General features: G+C 42.9%; 1 protein-coding gene across 2 annotated transcripts; it reads right to left on the bottom strand.

Annotated features, from left to right (window-relative positions):
• Nucleotides 1–289: 289 nt before the first annotated feature.
• frzb (frizzled related protein) lies at nucleotides 290–8,566 on the bottom strand. 2 transcript variants are annotated; one of them, XM_080198867.1, is made up of 6 exons: nucleotides 7,780–8,566; nucleotides 7,067–7,120; nucleotides 3,637–3,702; nucleotides 1,839–2,043; nucleotides 1,689–1,752; nucleotides 290–1,168 (listed from the first exon to the last, which is right to left on the bottom strand). In XM_080198867.1, exons 1-6 carry the CDS (start codon nucleotides 8,231–8,233, stop codon nucleotides 1,025–1,027), a joined length of 987 nt encoding a protein of 328 aa, XP_080054993.1. In that variant the 5' UTR covers nucleotides 8,234–8,566; the 3' UTR covers nucleotides 290–1,024. The 2 variants fall into 2 exon arrangements, with proteins under 2 accessions (XP_080054993.1, XP_080054992.1); XM_080198866.1 differs by having other exon boundaries at nucleotides 7,067–7,126; nucleotides 7,780–8,554.
• Between the last annotated feature and the right edge of the window lie 9,144 nt (nucleotides 8,567–17,710).

Raw genomic sequence — 17,710 nt, 5'->3', positions numbered from 1 at the left:
TCATGCTGGGCATCGCTGGCTGGCCAGCATTTATTGCCCATCCCGAATTGCCTTTCAGAAGGTGGTGCTGAGCTGTCTTCTTGAACCGCCACAGTCCATGTGGTCGACCCATAATACCCTTCTTGTGAATACAAACTGAAATTAAATGCTATCTTTTACAAATGTGAGTTCACCCTTCCATTACCTCTGACTGGTAGGTTACAGTGAATCACTGATAAAAGGCCGATGTGTTTCTGTATTTGCAATACTGGAGTGAACTTACTAGTTCAGCAGACTACCGAGTCACATGTTTTTCAAAGAATTATTTATTTAATAGTTCATAAAACATAACATTTAAAACTAATTTAATGCAAGCATTGCTCCTTATCTATCACACAATCATTGTGCAGTTCGTACATTTTCTTTGTTGCTAATTGTAGATATAATTGGATAAGGCTGATTAAACAAGCGACCAAATAACATTGGTATGTTTATATCCAGTGTTTGTTTTACAAGTGCTGTTGGTCGGTGCCTATTTGCTCGTATTATGAACTTAAACGAGCAATTGTGTGGCATCATCAGATCTGACATGCAATAATTCTGCTTGGGGGGGTGGGGGGAGGTACTATACAATCTTGGCCTTGAGACATCAACTATACCGGAACATTCTGATCCTTACACACTCCAGACCCTAGTCCAGACATTCTTTCAATGAAATATGTGACCACAGTTTCAGGGTTGCGTAACCTAGAAACGCAATAAATGTGTACCATCGGATTAATAGCAGCTCGTCAAATTCACTCCCCAGCTTATTCTGAGGCAGTCTTCACAAACGAGGACAGTGCAGGAATTCGATGCTGCTCTCTCTCTCTCTTACAACACTAATAATCGTGCAAAAAGGACAAAAAGACAAAGTTATAGAATAGCTGAAATTTCATAGTCGTTATTAGGACATACGTGCAATAGTGCAATTTTCTTGTGCCGCTCCAAGAATGCAGACATTGTTATTTATACTGTCCCAAGGACTTCCGTGCAAAAAAAAAGTTTACTGTCGCGGTGGCTTTGCGTTCCTGCTTCTGTTCCTCTGCTTGGATGCGACTGCTGTGTCTCTGGGCTGTAGACGCTTCTCTCCGTTTGGCTGGCCGCTTCGACCCTTCCTCCTATCCTGGCGGAGCTTCTGGTCCCAGTTCTGACAGTCACAAAATATCACCTTAATTCACACACCATTCACTTTATTCCACCTTTAGAGATGCAAAATTAGCAGTGCAACCAGAAGGAGAGTCATCAACATCCTCATCACACCTCTCCAATCATTACCACAATCTTTCTCTTAATCATTGTCGTGAACAAAGAATTAGACGGTACAAAGCCCTCTAAAGTGAATGAAATGCCAGAAGTATTCGGCAGGTCCTCCCAGTATAGTTGGAGACAGAGACGGAGTTAACGATTGAGGTTCTGTTAATGTCTCTCTCTGCAGATATAGCTAAGTATTTGCAGCATTTTCTGCTTTAATTTGTTATTTCCCGTTTAGGGAAGGAAATTTGCTGTCCTTACCTGGTTTGGCCTACATGTGACTCCAGAGCCACAGCAATGTGATTGACTGTCAGGCAACTAGGCATGGGTAATAAATGCTGGCTAGCGAGCAACACCCATATCCCACAAATGATATAAAAAAGATTCTCAGAAACAACATTTTTGATTTTTTTTACCTTGATTCTTTTCCCAAGTCGATCCTTCCATTTCACAGCTATGGAGCCCTCCACCAAAAGTAACCTGGACAAAAAGGAAGCCCATTAATACTGAGAGGCATTGGGGCAGTTGATGTGAGCTATGCAGTTGTGAAAGGTTCTTATCTGTACCTTGCCCTCTCTTCATCCTCATAGCCCATGATGACATATTCCTCATTAGTCTTGATTTCAGGGCACAGGCAGGCCGAACTCGTGTGGAGTGTCACCGTTTCCTTGGGGATATTCACCAGGGAAGACTTCAGAACATCTTTCACCTCCACCGTCGTGGCGACATCGTGACATTTATTTCTTACTTCTTTCACTTTGGCCCGGATGACTGGAATGAAGTTTGCAATTTAAATAACAGCAGCATTTACTTGCACACAGCCAACATTGTTCACTCATTTCATCTCAACAGCTTTCAGGGGAATTGGTACAAAGACAGAAAATGCTGGAAAATCCCAGCAGGTCTGACAGCATCTGTGGCGGGAGAACTAGCTCTATTCTCTCTCCACACATACTGTCAGACCTGCTGACATTTTCCAGTGTTTTCTGTTTTTGTTTCAGATGCCAACTTCTGCAATTTTTTTATTTGCTTTTATATCAGAGGAATTGGTGTTTACAATATTTAAAGTTTATTTACTAGTCACATGTAGGCTTACATTCACACTGCAATGAAGTTACTGTGAAAATCTCCTGGTTGCCACACTCCGGTATCTGTTCGGGTACACTGAGGGAGAATTCAGCATGGCCAATGCACCTAACCAGCATATCTTTCAAATTGTGGAAGGAAACTGGAGCACCCAGAGGAAACCCATGCAGGGTTTCAAAGCCAGGTCCCTGGTGCTGTGAGGCAGCAGTGCTAACCACTGTGCCACAGTGTCACCCTGTTTCATTCTGCTACCCATTATGGGGCACTTTCATGGAGAAAGCTCCATTAATGCCAATCCTCTTTGAAGCTCTGTCCATATAAGGAGCCCTGCGTTTTACCAGGTTTTGGCACAGCAGCAATTCTGGAGCTATCCATTTCAAATTCCCACAGTTTTCGTAAGCAATAAAGTGAGGCACAACATAGGGATGAAAATAATGCCCCTCAAATATTATGCACCTAAATGTGTTACTCCAACATGATAATGGAGTTTGAATTTGGATATATTTGATGGCATTGCCGGATATGTGAGAGATGAGTTTGAAGATGTGTAGGATTGGCCATGCTAACTTGCCCCTTAGTATCCAAAGATATGCAGGTTAGATGGATTGGCCATGCTAAATTGCCCCTTAGTGTCCAAAGATATGTAGGTTAGGTATATTAAATACACAGGGTTATGGGGATGGGGTTGAGGGGGAGGGGAAATGAGATGCTCTTTCAGAAAGTCGGCGCAGTCCTACTGCACTGTGGGATTCTATGATTATCGTATTAGCTGCAAAAGTTTAGTTTAAAAAATGCAGATAATCAAATTGTCAAAAATTCAATAGATTTCCCTAAACTGTAGTTAATATAATTTCCAAACCATTTCCCTGATGGATGATAACCTAAACTAATTACATTCGGGTGAATAAAGGAACTTGACTCAAAGCCAAATAATCTATAGACCCCATGCAACCCGAACATACTCTCTTCCACTTTCTTCCTTTGGGAAAAAGATACAAAAGTCTGTAAAGTGTACCAACTGACTCAAAAACAGCTTCTTCCCTTTTGCCATCAGACTTTTGATGGACCTACCTTGCATTAAGCTGATCTTTCTCTCCAGCCTAGCTATGACAGTAACACTACATTCCGCACTCTCTCGTTTCTTTCTCTATGAACTGTGTGCTTTGCTTGTTTAGCGTGCAAGAAACAATACTTCTCACTGTATACTGATCCATGTGACAATAACATATCAAATCAATTGTCATCTGTTCCTAGAAGAGAAAAAAGTGGGGCACTTACCATAATTGTAGTTGTTCTTCAGGTAAACTTTCTGGGTGAGTTTTAATGCTGGGCATTTGCAGCTGTCTGAAGAGGAAGCAGAGATATGAGGTGGAGTTTCTTATGGGGCAGGTTTTGGGCTGTACTCTGCAGCAGTTCCCACCCCCCTTTATCCATCCAGGTCATCCTGTGTACGTAGCAGGTGAGGAGACAATACTGGCCCCAATAATGTTCGATCTTCACAAAAAACACTCCCTGACCATTTAATAGAGTGGGAGGCAGACAGCGTGGAAAGCAATCCAGCAATATTTGACGTGAATTGTAAATATACATTGTGAATATAACCTGTAATAGCAAATGAAATTTGTCCCACTGGAGCAAAAGAGTACACAATACCTCATATACTGTATTGACAGAATCTGACCTGTACTAAATGTTATTGATTAAGTATATTGGGGAGGGGGTTGGCACCTGAAGGGCTGTGATGTGAGAATAATACATTAAGTTTCTTGAGGTGTCTGCTGTTTGAGAGCTTCGCTGAGTTGTCAGCGGTTCTTTGCAAGTTACATACCGATAGGCACTGAGATGCTAGTTTCTACGTGGCATCTGAAGGCTCGTTAGCATACAAGAGTTGGGGTAGCAGAGGAATAGCAGGCAGAAGGTTCTGTGAAAAGCAGGATCCTCATTCGGAACTAAAGAGTGCAAATGACATATGAGTGGATTAGCTAATGGGAGGAATATGTCCAACACTTGGAGTTGGGTGGGTGTTAGGATTTTCCATGACATACAAAATAGAGTACAGCAGGGCTGTGGTAAACATAATCATTTACAAACTCAGGAAAACCTATGCTCTATTTCTAGAAAGATCTGGGGAAAGCTCCTCTTAAACATTTTAATTGAATATCAGGCATTCTTGATCATTTAAGACATTTATTTATGAGCAACTAATGTTTGCTGTCAAGAAATGCCAGAGAAGTGAGAATGGGATTATCTATACTCAACACACTGTCTACAGTGTGGCTTGCACCCCTCCCTTCCCCACTCCCTACCCCCCCATCCCCCACAACACACACCTCAGCAGACTACATCATACAGTTCATCTTCCCCTCTCACGGAGCAACTCTCCTCCCCAAGACTGCTAAGGAATAAACTAACCACAGCTAGTGATTAAAGCAGACACTGTTATTAACATTTAAGAATATGTTAAATAGGTGGTTAAATTCTCCTTCCAGATGCAATCTTTTTCCAGTTTAAGGCAGTCTTTCCCCAGTTGCCCTCCAATTCACACAGTCCCTCCCCAGTCGAATTTGGCGCTTTGCCTTATTGATTTGCTCTTTGCACTGCCACCCATTTGCAAGCTCCTATCTATTCTTGACTGCTGCTTAATTCTCGGCCCCTCACAGAGGCACTCTGTGCTGCAGGCAGGCAGGAAGCCATGATTTATTGGGAGGCCAGAATTCCCCAGTTGCAGCGTCGAGACTGCTCCTGGAACAAAACGGCAGCACCATGTACCCGTGACAGGACCAGGAAGAACATCAGTAAATGGGGGCTAGGGCCAATAAATCTGCTATTGTAGCACTCCAGAGGCTGATTTGTGTCCCCGGGAAATAAAAGTGGATGCATTTACATAAACATGCGTCCTCTTGGCTCTTTTACCCTGGAAATGTCTTTAATGCTGAGGTCTCATGGGGGGTGGGTGTTGTGCATTCTCCAAAGTAGCAGTATTAGTGAGCCCATCTGCCCAGCCTGCTTCCGCACAGTCAGCCCACTAACATCATCTGAAATGTTAATACAGTGTTTGCTTGAATCACTAATTGCCAGTAATTCATCCCAAAGCTGCACAATCCGCATTGAGGGGAAAAAAGTAATGCCTCCTGACCTGGAGTTAATCCTATATCTGTCATTCCAGGTCCCAGACTGATCTCCTGCCAATAATAGTGGACGTGATAAAGACAGGATGAGGGTTGGACAATTCTTATTCACCTTGATCTACTTTCTCAGAAATCTCCTTGCTAACAGGAGAAGCAATCACCATTGTGCTACAGTGTGTTGCAGTTCAAAAGATTATTGCTTCAAGTTTGTTGAAGTGTGTTGAAGAATGCCACCTCGCCCCCTCACCTACCAAGCTCTCAAAAGCTGCAACACCATGCGTACATGGAGTTTTGCCAATTCTGCACAGGCTGCGGCGGGGGTCTTTCTGTGCATGGCCGGGGGCTGATAGTCACTAAAGTTAGGCTGGTTCCTATCACATGAACATGTGGATCCACATCATGTGCATCATTTTTGCCACGGCATGATATCAGTTTCTCACATTATACTAGGGCTTAATGGAGGTGTCTCCAGTTGACAATGGATATGACGGTATGGTGTTGGTCTAGAGCACGGATATAGAGCATGGATTGGTATTCCAGACGATAGATTGACACTGGCATGAATACAGTGGACATCCTCAGGTGTTGATCAAAGGATCCCATTTGACTATGTTGGCAATGCATGAAAAATAATTGCTTTTGTAGAAGAAAGGAGATCCACTAAAGACAGTTCTATCTTTGATGTTTCTCAGGGGAATGTTTCATAACCCAATGTATGTTGTGCTGCCCCAGTGAGTTCAAAGTTCCAAAAGCTCCTTGATTTACTTGATGCTTAGAGAATGTGGCACTTCCCACATCCACATATTTAGTCCTCTCCTACCCAATTATCATCTCAGACAACTATCCATTATCTCTCCAAAGTTTTATACTCCTTCAATGATTAAGGACGCCTCAGAGTTTTAAAGATTCAACCCACTGTATTCTCAGACCAAACATTATTCAAAAAAAAGGGAAGGCAATGGCCTAGTGGCTACTATTAATCCAGAAACTCAGCCAATTAGGACGTGGATTCGAATCCTATCATGGCAGATGGTGGAATTTGAATTCAATAAAAAATATCTGGAATTAAGGATCGACTAACGACCATGAATCAATTATTGGAAAAACCCATGAAGTTCACTAATAACCTTTAGGGAAGGAAATCTGCTGTCCTTACCTGGCCTAAGTGTGACTCCAGAGCTACAGCAATGTGGTTGACTCTCAACTGCCCTCGCGCAACTAAGGATGGGCAATAAATGCTGGCCAGCCAGCCAGTGGCACCCATGTCTCACAAAGGAATAAAAAAGTACACATGGTAAGTTGCACTGGGAATGTTGCTCACTCAACAGTAACTCATATAGATGCCCCTGTTGACCAATATGAGTCTTAAATATACTACTGGCTTTCAGAGGATGCACACATTGCTTCTGCTATTTATAATGTCGCCTCCCATAGTAATTGTGAAATTACAATGACAATGAGGGCTTTGTTTTAATATACATTTGGACATACACGTAGATTAAGTTTAAGCACCATCAGACCTAAAGGATAGTGTGGAGGTTCTTTAGAGACAAATAAATCGCATTTAAAAAATGACTTACCGCCTCCCAAGTTCCTGCAGTTATTAATGGAAGGATGGACGGAAAGATCGGGAACTGTTTCTTTAAAAAAATCAAAAGCAGCTGAGTTACTTTGTTATAATAAATTATTGTCGAGCTATGAGTACACTGGGAAATTAATATAAAAGGATAGAATGGCCCAAGCTGATGGGCGTATATCATTTTTGTTTTGCCTTTTTGTAACAAACTGCCGGTAAATACATCTGAATCTTTTTCCTGCTCTGTCGGTGAGAGAGAGAGAGAGTTCAGAGCGGTCCTGGGCGCTAATGAAATGTAAATCTCACCACCCAGCTTCTATTGTTCCCCCTTTTCACATTTTAAAACCACCCACTCCCAGCAGGATCTGTAACAAATGTCTGGCCATCCCGAGAACGCTGCGACTCCTTTGAAATTTTGCTGAAAGTTACAGAGCCACGTTATTAACTTCACACAGACACGGTCAAGAAGGTACAACAACCGAGAGACAAACAGTTACCCCAGCAAGAACGCGCAACAGGTTAGCAGGACCGTTTCCGAGACGTTGGGAAATGGGTTTAAATTGCCATTCCATTGACAGCAGGTCTGTGTGGGAGAATCTACCCACTTATCCCTCACCATTGGGAAGCAGTAACCAGGCAAGTTTGCACTGACCTGGGTCTAACCAGCATTATTCCGCTGCCCTTTCCGTTCACGCAACGGTGCAAAAGAGAACTCACCGGGTGCATCGGCTGTCACGATGGCCTCGGGGGAGATGCACACCCCCCGGTCATACACGGGGAAGTCCTCGCAAGCCAGGTTGTCGGGCCAGCTGTGGTTGTAGCGCCTCATGACGGGCTCGCAGCCATCCCTGGCTCTCTCGCACACCGACTTACAGGGCTTGATGGGCTCGTGTTGAAAGTCGATGGTGCAGATGGGCGCGTACATGGCACACAGGAAGAAAAGCAGCACCGGGCTGCAGTTAATGCCCACCAGCCCCTCGTACTGCTCGATGGCCAGCACGGCGTTGTCCTGGGTGCTGTGGTGGAGGTGGTTGGGCATCTTGGTCATGTTCCAGGGCATGGGTCTGCACATGGGGATCCGGATGGGCTCACAGGCGGCAGCCTCTGTCCTGCCAAGCGGAGCCAGGCAGGTCACCCACAACAAGACGGAGCAAAGCCCAGAGAGAAGCATACTGCGGCCGCTGGCTCTCACCAGGACTTCAGAGTTGGGAATGAGAAGGTTGAGGTTCTCGGCGCTGGAAGGTTTGGAGAACTCACAAGCGCCCTCCCCGCTTCAAACTGACCCAGACTCGGGGGTGGGGGGGGGATTCTTTTCAAAAATTCTTGTGTCTTTCTAAGAGTGCGCCCTCCTTCCCTCAAAGCAGGCGGCTAGTGTGTGTCTTTACATCACGTTTATCCCAACAGCAGCTCGGTGACGCGATCTTGTCTCCTTCCATTTGAGATCCATCAAGTGGCTGCAAGGGTCGGGAGTTTATGATTTTAATCGCCAATAAAAGATGTCTCTCTGCTGTATGGGCGTGTTCAGAGCCACTCGTGTTCAGGCACTGAATGGTTCCTCAGCTCCACATCATTTCTGACTGTTTAGTGGACGGGCGACTTAAAGAAAATAACATTCGAGCAGATTTAAAGTGCTGAGCTTGCAAGAAAGTACAAAACACACACACACACACACACACTTTCAGCAACACTGCTGGTATTTCCTGAAAAGAATTAAGTCGCAGAAACGCTTCGGGCTCCAAAAAAAAACACGTCCAAAAGCAAAAGAAAGCAAGAGGCTATTTTAACATTTCATTACTTGGTTTGCCCGGAACCTCATTCTTCATCAGGATTTGCCACCGGCGAATATTTGCCGACTGCAAGGGCAACTATAAAGAAATAAAGAGATTGATTTATTGGGGTGAATCAACTACCACATAGTTACAGGGGTGAAATACGTTGTTAAAAGTATAAAATGATAACAATTAGAAACTTGCTCGCATGTTTCCAATGCTGCTGCCCTTATTCTACACTGTGTGTGTGTGTGAACTGTAATGCCCAGGAGCTGCTGTTGCAGAGGCAACCAGGGCACCCTGGAAATGAGATTCTTCAGCAGAAGCGGGTACAAAGTTCTCTACATGTGTAAATACACTCCAGTACTTGCTTAGTACGACCCAGGAGCAGTAACAGCAAGAGCACGGGCACTGGGAACAATCCCAAAGCCATTAATGTATTTCTTTTTTTCTCTTGTGCGCTAAATTTCCTTCCAATTTTACCGCGTGAAACACATTATATACCAGAAATAATGCGTTTTAAGAGGAAATAATGCTGGAATATGTCAGCGACCCGCATAAAGTCTTTTGTCACCCCGGACTCAGCTTTTACATTGTCAAAATATAATCCTGTAGCGTTCCATATCTATCAAATGACACAACTGAGATAAGATTTTGGTGGGTGGTATAATGTCTTTATCAAATCTGATCTGGTAACTGGCTCCCGGGCTTGACTAAGACAACACGTCTGACACTAACACTGGAAGATGTTACTGATCTACTGTTGTCTAATTGCAATTACCCGTGCACACAAAGGGAGGCAATGAAACCACAAACTAAACGATGCACACTACAAGTACCAGGAGATAGAAGTAAAATCATAATTGTTAATGAAAGTACTTTTTTAAAAAGGCGATTGGTTTATTGACAAGTGGCCTAGTTCTCTTTCAGCATTAAAGTAGTTCGAAAGCACTCAGCAAAAAAAAACCTCAAATCAATCGCTTAGATGTGAAACTTGCAGGTATATACAATATTGACACATTCATTAATCAGCTGGAAAGCATTGCGGATAAAAAGCGTTCAGCTGAAGCCTAGGTATCAACATCTGGATTCTGTCCTCATGATAACATTCTGAGTACATCCCGTATGTGAGACTGTGGCACAGGTTAACTTTAATGCTTTATTCACTGATCTAGCGTTCCAAACAAAAGAACGCGTGTCCGCTGTGGTGTATTTTCAATTTACTCCTGAATGTATTTTTTAACTAGCCCTTTCCGATTATGTAATACTTTGGTAAATGAGTGCCTAAATTATGCATCCTGCGCACACTGCCACTTTCCCTCACATCCATTGCTGCTTAATATTATCCCTGGAGGTTCGGTTTCAGTGAACGAGGAAACGTGCAGAAATGATCCCCACTTAGTTGGCACGTTTTGTTTGCTCGAACTCCGCAGAAGCACATCTCCTAGTTTGCCATAGAGCAGCCCTGTTAGCACTGGATATGGACAAGTTTATAGCCCACACTATCCCATTCTTCCATCCACCGACAGCTGTAAGGCATTAATTTAGAAGGAAGTGGGTATTGGCATGACTGCTGTTTAAACAGTGACTTTGCCATTAGTCTTAAGATTAACAGAAAAAAGCAGCCTTGTCTTAGCATTAAGTTAGCAGAAATATTAGCCTTCTCCAATATCTGTCACGCATCTCAAATATGATTCTAGTCCAATTATTATTCTGTCTGAAATGGTGACCACATCTCCGCTCCCAATGAAAAGTTTCCTAGCATTAGTTTCCTGAAGCCATGTGAAATTTATAACTTTAAAACAGAGAGTTGTCTTTTAAGGTTTTAAACCTCCAGACAATTTTATTGAGTGCATTATATTTGTTTTGCCAAGTGGAAGTTCACAACTTACTGCAAGATTAAATGTTCACAGATTTCTTGCTTCCTTTGTCCCCTTAATATTTTCATTATTTTTATATCAATCTCTTTGATTTAGACTTTTTATTGCACTGTAGCCATCTTACTGTATTTCTTCCTTTACTCATCATCTGGATGTGTGTGCATGATTTACAGAAGGGATACCAAACCTAGGAGGTGGAACAATTCACCCTAGGCACATTGTAAGGACTAAGTACTTCAGGGTATAACAGGATATCTAACATAGAGCAGCTTCACTTGAACTTACTTTGGTGGCACAGTGGTTAGCACTGCTGCCTCACAGTACTGAACCCGGGACCTGGGTTTGATTCCCAGCTTGGGTCACTGTCTGTGTGGAGGTTGCACATTCTCCCCATGTCTGCATGGATTTTCCCCTGGCGCTCCAGTTTCATCCCACAGTCTGAAAGATGTGCTGGTTATTTGCATTGGCCATGCTGAATTCTCCCTCAGTGTACCTGACCAGGTGCTGGAGTCTGGTGACTAGGGGATTTTCACAGTAACCTAATTGCAGTGTTAATGTAATCCTACTTGTGACTAACAAATAAATTTTAACTTTACTCTGTCTTATAATATTGTTCCATAACTGTAGAAACAGTTGTAAGGGGGGGGGGCTATTTTTGAAATATAGTGACCATTTTCTTGGCAAATTAGTGGATCCGAGTCTTGAATTAGTTGCTTTTGTGTTGTGAGTTTGCACTCACGAGAAATTGGGTTCAGACTTCCTACATGCATTTCAATGCCTGCAGTGACAGGAAACTTCATCACATTGATCGGAACATGTTTCACAATACTGATCTCAGTGGGAAAAAACACATTTTTAGTGAGAGCTGGCACGATTTACCACAGTTTGCTTTCTTCATCATGTTTGATGCAAAATAGACATGACTAATGAAGGGACAGAGGACAACTGGGGAGAGTGAAAGGAGATTAAGAACAGGCTTTCGACGGGGAATTGGCTCACTTCATTGCTATTCGGAAAGTTTCTGGATGGAACCTTCTGGAAACAGTGATTGCTGCACAGACAGCAACGGCAGACGACCTGATGGCGAGACAACTTGGCTGCAATAGAATTGATTTAAAAATCATGAATGGGTGAGTAATTGGGGGGTGAAATTTGTAAAGGGGAATCAGCAAAGAAATGGGCAAATGTTGAAGGAGTTAGGATAGCGTGAAAAGCTCAACGACCCAGTGAATAAGAATCAGAGAAGCTCGAGTTGGGCAGGAGGGAAAGGGAATGTGAAACAGTTTCTGTCAGAGGTCAGGAGAAGTGTCTTCAATGTGCATTCATATCAGCACAGCAAAATAAAAACTGCTTTTTGCATCTCTTATGTAGTGGAAATTCTAATCTTTGGCAGCAGGCCACACTGGAAATATAGGCCATTTTCCTTTGTGCTTCACTTAACCATTTCTTGTGTACAGGATATTAGAGGGCAAATCAACATGGTGCGGAAGACTGCTCTGAATAAACAGGGGAAAAAATGATTTAAATGTATTAATAATAATGTAAAATATGGAAGATTATACTGATTAATACATTCTTCAATTTATAGAGTGCTTTTTCAAAGCCAATGAGATACCTTTTGAAGTGCAGTTATTGTTGTGGTGTGGAAACCCCAACAGCCAATTTTCACATAGCAAACTCCCACAGACAGGACTGTGATAACGGGCAGATAATCATTCTTTGTCATGTTGATTTGACGGATAAATATTGGCCAGAACATTGAGGATAAATTCTCTGCTTTCTTCCAAAATAGGGATATTTCATCAGAAATTTGGCATTCCTGACAGTGCAGCACTTCCCCTGTACAGCACTGTAGTGTCAATCGTGAATCTTGTGATTAAACCCTGAAGTAGGACATGAAACTGAAACCTTGCCTTAATTTCTTCTATAAGTTATATCTATTCTGCTTTGCAAAACCAGTTCCAAACAATGGGGCGAAAGTCTCACATCAATGTCGGCAGAAAGAGTCCTCATTGAAATGCAGTTTGAGCCCAATTTGGAGTGAGTGTAAGCTTGCAATACAAAAACCAAAGAATTCAAGACTACTACCAATTGAACCACAGAAGAGAACTTCAAGTAAACACCATCTATCACAGTCAACTTTTGGAGCTTCAAGTAAGTATTTCCAAAAATAGGGGTCAGTATATAAACTGAGTCTGAGATGTGAACCCACCTTAGTAGGCGGACACTACATTGAAATATGAAACTATGTTGGTCTCCATGTGAGGGTGTTGATGTATCTTCCTGCATCGCCAACTGAATTCCATGCACTGTCTTATGAGGTGAGGATAACCCTAAACATATATTTCTAAGATTAAATAAAGAGGCTGACTCCTCACGCAAACATAGCTCAACGTGCATTTATTAGCTGAAAAATGATAACTGGATTTACACACCAGGTACAGGCCTATATCTGCATTCAGTGTCAAAAACAGGGATTGTCTTTGACTTATCTGCCACCATCAACACAATTCTTCATAATGATTTTTATACAAATGGAGTAAAATGATGTGCCCCTATTACTAGCAAATGGAAACATCACAGCAATTATATATCAATTATGTATAATGATATTTATATATTAATAATTGGACAAGGGAACTAAATGTTTAATCTTTATATTTGCAGATGATACATTTGGTGGGAGGGTCAGCTGTGAACAGGATGCAGAGATGCTTCAGTGTGATTTGAACCGTGAGTGGGTATATGTATGGCAGAAGCTGGATAATGTGGATAAATGTGAAGTTATCCACTTCAGTGGCAAAAATAGGAAGGTAGATTATTACTTGAATAGTGTAAATTAAGAGACATCAATACTCAGCAAGACCTCGATGTCCCCTTGTATCACTTGCTGAAAGTAAGTGCATAGATACAGCAGGCAGTAAAAAAGATAGATGGCATGTTGGCCTTCATTAAAATTTACTGGAGTTCTATGAGGATGTGTCTAGGGCAGTGGATAGAGGAGAGCCGGTGGATGTGGTCTTTCTGGATTTTCAGAAGGCGTTTGACAAGGTACCTCACAAGAGGTTATTGCAGAAGGTCAGGGGACATGGAGTTGGGGGTAGGGTGTTAGCGTGGATAGAGGATTGGTTGTCAAATAGGAGGCAGAGAGTGGGGGTCAATGGGTGCTATTCGGATTGGCGGTTGGTGACTAGTGGGGTGCCCCAGGGGTCGGTGCTGGGGCCTCAGCTATTTACCATTTATATAGATGATCTGGAGGAGGGAACCGAGTGCAGGGTGTCGAAATTTGCTGATGACACCAAGATTGGGGGAACGGCAAATTGTGCGGAGGGTGTGGAGAGTCTGCAGAAGGATCTAGATAGGCTGGGCGAATGGGCCAGGAAATGGCAAATGGAATTTAATGTTGGCAAGTGTGAGGTGGTCCACTTTGGTAGGAAGAATGGTAGGAAGGACTATTACTTACGTGGCGAAAAACTGCAGCAGGCGACGGTGCAGAGGGACCTCGGGGTCCTTGTGCATGAGTCGCAAAAACCCAGCTTGCAGGTGCAGCAGGTGGTCAGGAAGGCGAATGGGATGCTGGCCTTCATAGTGAGGGGGATTGAATATAAAAGTAGGGAGGTCTTGCTGCAGCTGTATAGGGCATTGGTGAGGCCGCAGCTGGAGTACTGTGTGCAGTTTTGGGCGCCGCACCTGCGCAAGGATATTTTGGCCCTGGAGGGAGTGCAGAGGAGGTTTACTAGGCTGATACCGGAGTTGAGGGGATTGAGCTATGAGGAGAGGCTGAATAAACTAGGCTTGTACTCGTTAGAGTTTAGAAGAATGAGGGGAGATCTCATTGAGACGTATAAGATGATGAATGGGATGGATATGATAGAGGTGGAGAGACTCTTCCCGCTCAAAAAAGACAGTAGGACTAGGGGGCACAGCCTCAAGATAAAGGGGAGGCGGTTTGGAACGGAGTTGAGGAGGAACTTCTTCACTCAAAGGGTGGTGAATCTCTGGAATTCTCTGCCCGTTGAAGTGGTGGAGGCTGCCTCGCTAAATATTTTTAAGAAGCGGGTTGATGGGTTCTTGATAAGAGAGGGGATTAAGGGTTATGGGGAGAGGGCGGGAAAGTGGAACTGAGCCACAACAGATCAGCCATGATCTTATTGAATGGCGGGGCAGGCTCGAAGGGCTGGATGGCCTACTCCTGCTCCTGTTTCTTATGTTCTTATGTTCTTATGTTCTTAAGATTTGAGTATAGATATTTTACTGCAAATATACAGGGCATTGATGAGGCCACACTTGGAGTATTGTGTACAGTTCTGGTGTTCTTATCTGAGGAAGGATGTCCTCGCTATAGAGGGAGTACAGCAAAGGTTTATCAGGCTGATTCCTGGGATGGCAGAACTGTCATATGAGGAGAGATTAAATCGGTTATGATTACATTCATTGGAGTTTAGAAGAGTGAGAGGGAATCTCAGAAACTTATAAAATTCTGACAGGTTTAGACAGGGTAGATTCAGAAAGAGGACTGGAGTCCAGAACTGGAGTTCATAGTTTGAAAATAAGGATTGTGAGGACAGATTTCTTCACCCAGAGAATGGTGGATCTGTGGAATCCACTACCACAGAAAGTAGTTGAGGCCAAAATGTTGTGATTTCAAGAAAGAATTAGATATAGCTCTTGGGGCCAAAGGGATCAAAGGATGGGTGATGGAGGGTAGGATCAGCTATGATCAAAATGAATGGCAGAGCAGATTTGGGTGCTGAGTGGCCTACTCCTGCTTCTAGTTTCTATATGTTTCAACGTATATATGACAAGTGACATACAGGTCATAATATTCAATTGCAAAATGCATTGGAAGTTCTTCTGCCAAGTTTCATCTATGGGGTAAGTCATTGTAAGAGTGTCAACAAATATCTGCAATACTAGTCACATGTGTAGGTTGTTCTGTAAATTATTTATTTATATGTTAAATTTGTGACAGCAATGTTGGAGTAAGAAACCCACCAAGGATTCATTCTGTGAACCAAATTACCTGAATCATCTTGCATTTCCACCCACTGGCCACCAGGTGACTCTGCAACAGTAAATCGTTACTACTCCAGAGTCAGGAGGCATAGTGGGACCACCTAGCCCTAAATAACAACATAAATTCTGCTCACAACCTGCACTCACTCCTATTCCCCAAACATGATGGAACAACTTTAATCACTTTTCCAGGTAATATGACATTAAAACGTTTGTCTTCTTTATTAAAATCCCCTTGCTGAACGTTTCCTCTGAACTCCTGGAATGTACCTCAGTGCAGCCCATTGAGAGGGGAAAGATTTAATCCCTGCAACCCCACATCTTCCCCTCAAAATAGACGAACGTTGTGATTGGGCAGGAGGCATGAAACCTTTAGATTGTAACAAGTGTTTCCCACTGTACAATTTCAGGACTGAGGGGTGGTGAGGGCTAAACACCGCATCCAATCAGGCCATCAGGCCAATGGCATTTAGCTGATGCATTGCTTTTTCTCACGGCATTCATTGCCACCATCAAGGCACTGTGATGCTAAAAGAGAGAAGTAAGAAGATGGATGATGGGAACCTATCCCTGAATCCACTTCTTGCATTCTGTATCACCTCCTGTTCCATCACCCCTATCCTCAAATACTATTGGTGTATGCCATTACTCCTGAGTACCTTCATCCCTCCTTCCCAGTCCCTCAACACATATCCCCTTTGTACAGTTTTTACTTCTCCTTCTCACACTCTCATGATCTATTTCTATCACAGAAAGATGTGCCACAGGTTAGCAAAGCAATGAAGACAAATCCAATCAAACAGTAGGTTTTATTTCTACAGCAATAGAATTGGAAAGCAGGAAAATTATACGAAACCTGTATCAAAGCTTGGTCAGGTAGCATTTAGAGTACTGTGTGCAATCCTGCTGGCTATATTCTAGAAATGAGATCAAGGCATTGGAGAGAATGGAGAGATTATAGGATGGTACCAGCAAAAATTATATAGGATACACCTGCCTCAGTGTCCTCACAGTTTCCAGCATAACCTCAAATGCCACAGCCATTAGACCTCTTTTCTCCAGGGTTTTTAGCAATGTTTTGAGGATCATGCTCCATAACTCTGTTTGTTTTCCCAAGGAAACTGTAATTCAAGCCTGATATATGGAGCATGCAATAACAAACAGTTGCAATGAGAGTGCAATGAGAATTGAGCACCAAACTTTGGCTACAGATCTACCTAATTTCTGAAGGGGAAGCTGAGTACCATTGGTGCAAAGTTTATTTTTCAGGAAGTCTGGGCATGACCTCCAGGCTATTTTGGCTTTACAGCTTTTTGGGATATTTTCCACAATTTGGGACTTTTAGACTTTGAGGTCGAACATGATGGTGACTAGAGTGTAAAGATTATCATGCAAGTCCAGTAACAACATAATATTCTAAATGAAAACAAGCATATAAATGTTCAGAATAAACACTTCAGGGCATCATTCAGTCAGCAAATGTGATGGGTCATTGTAGGTAACCTTATTTCAGTCTTCTTCATGGAGGTCAACACAACCATCGAACCATAGAAAATTACAGCTCAGAAACAGGCCTTTTGGCCCTTCTTGTCTATGCCACCATTTTTTGCCTAGTCCCACTGACCTGCACTTGGACCATATTCCTCCACACCCCTCTCATCCATGTGCCTGTCCAAGTTTTTCTTAAATGTTAAAAGTGACTCCACATTTACCACTTTATCCGGCAGCTCATTCCACACTCCCACCACTCTCTGCGTGAAGAAGCCCCCCCCAGTATTCCCTTTAATCTTTTCTCCTTTTATCCTTAACCCATGCCCTCTGTTTTTTTTTCTCCCCTAGCCTCAGTGGAAAAAGACTGCTTGCATTCACTCTATCTATACCCATCAAAATCTTACACATCGCTATCAAATCTCCCCTCATTCTTCTATGCTCCAGGGAATAAAGTCCTAACCTATTCAATCTCTCTCAGTAACTCAGCTTCTC

This window comes from Carcharhinus amblyrhynchos, chromosome 11, assembly GCF_965287045.1.
Source record: "Carcharhinus amblyrhynchos chromosome 11, sCarAmb.v2.hapA, whole genome shotgun sequence".
NCBI classification, from domain to species: Eukaryota; Metazoa; Chordata; class Chondrichthyes; order Carcharhiniformes; family Carcharhinidae; genus Carcharhinus; species Carcharhinus amblyrhynchos.
The sequence above is the reverse complement of the archived record's forward strand: the minus strand, read 5'-3'. Positions and strand labels throughout refer to the sequence as shown.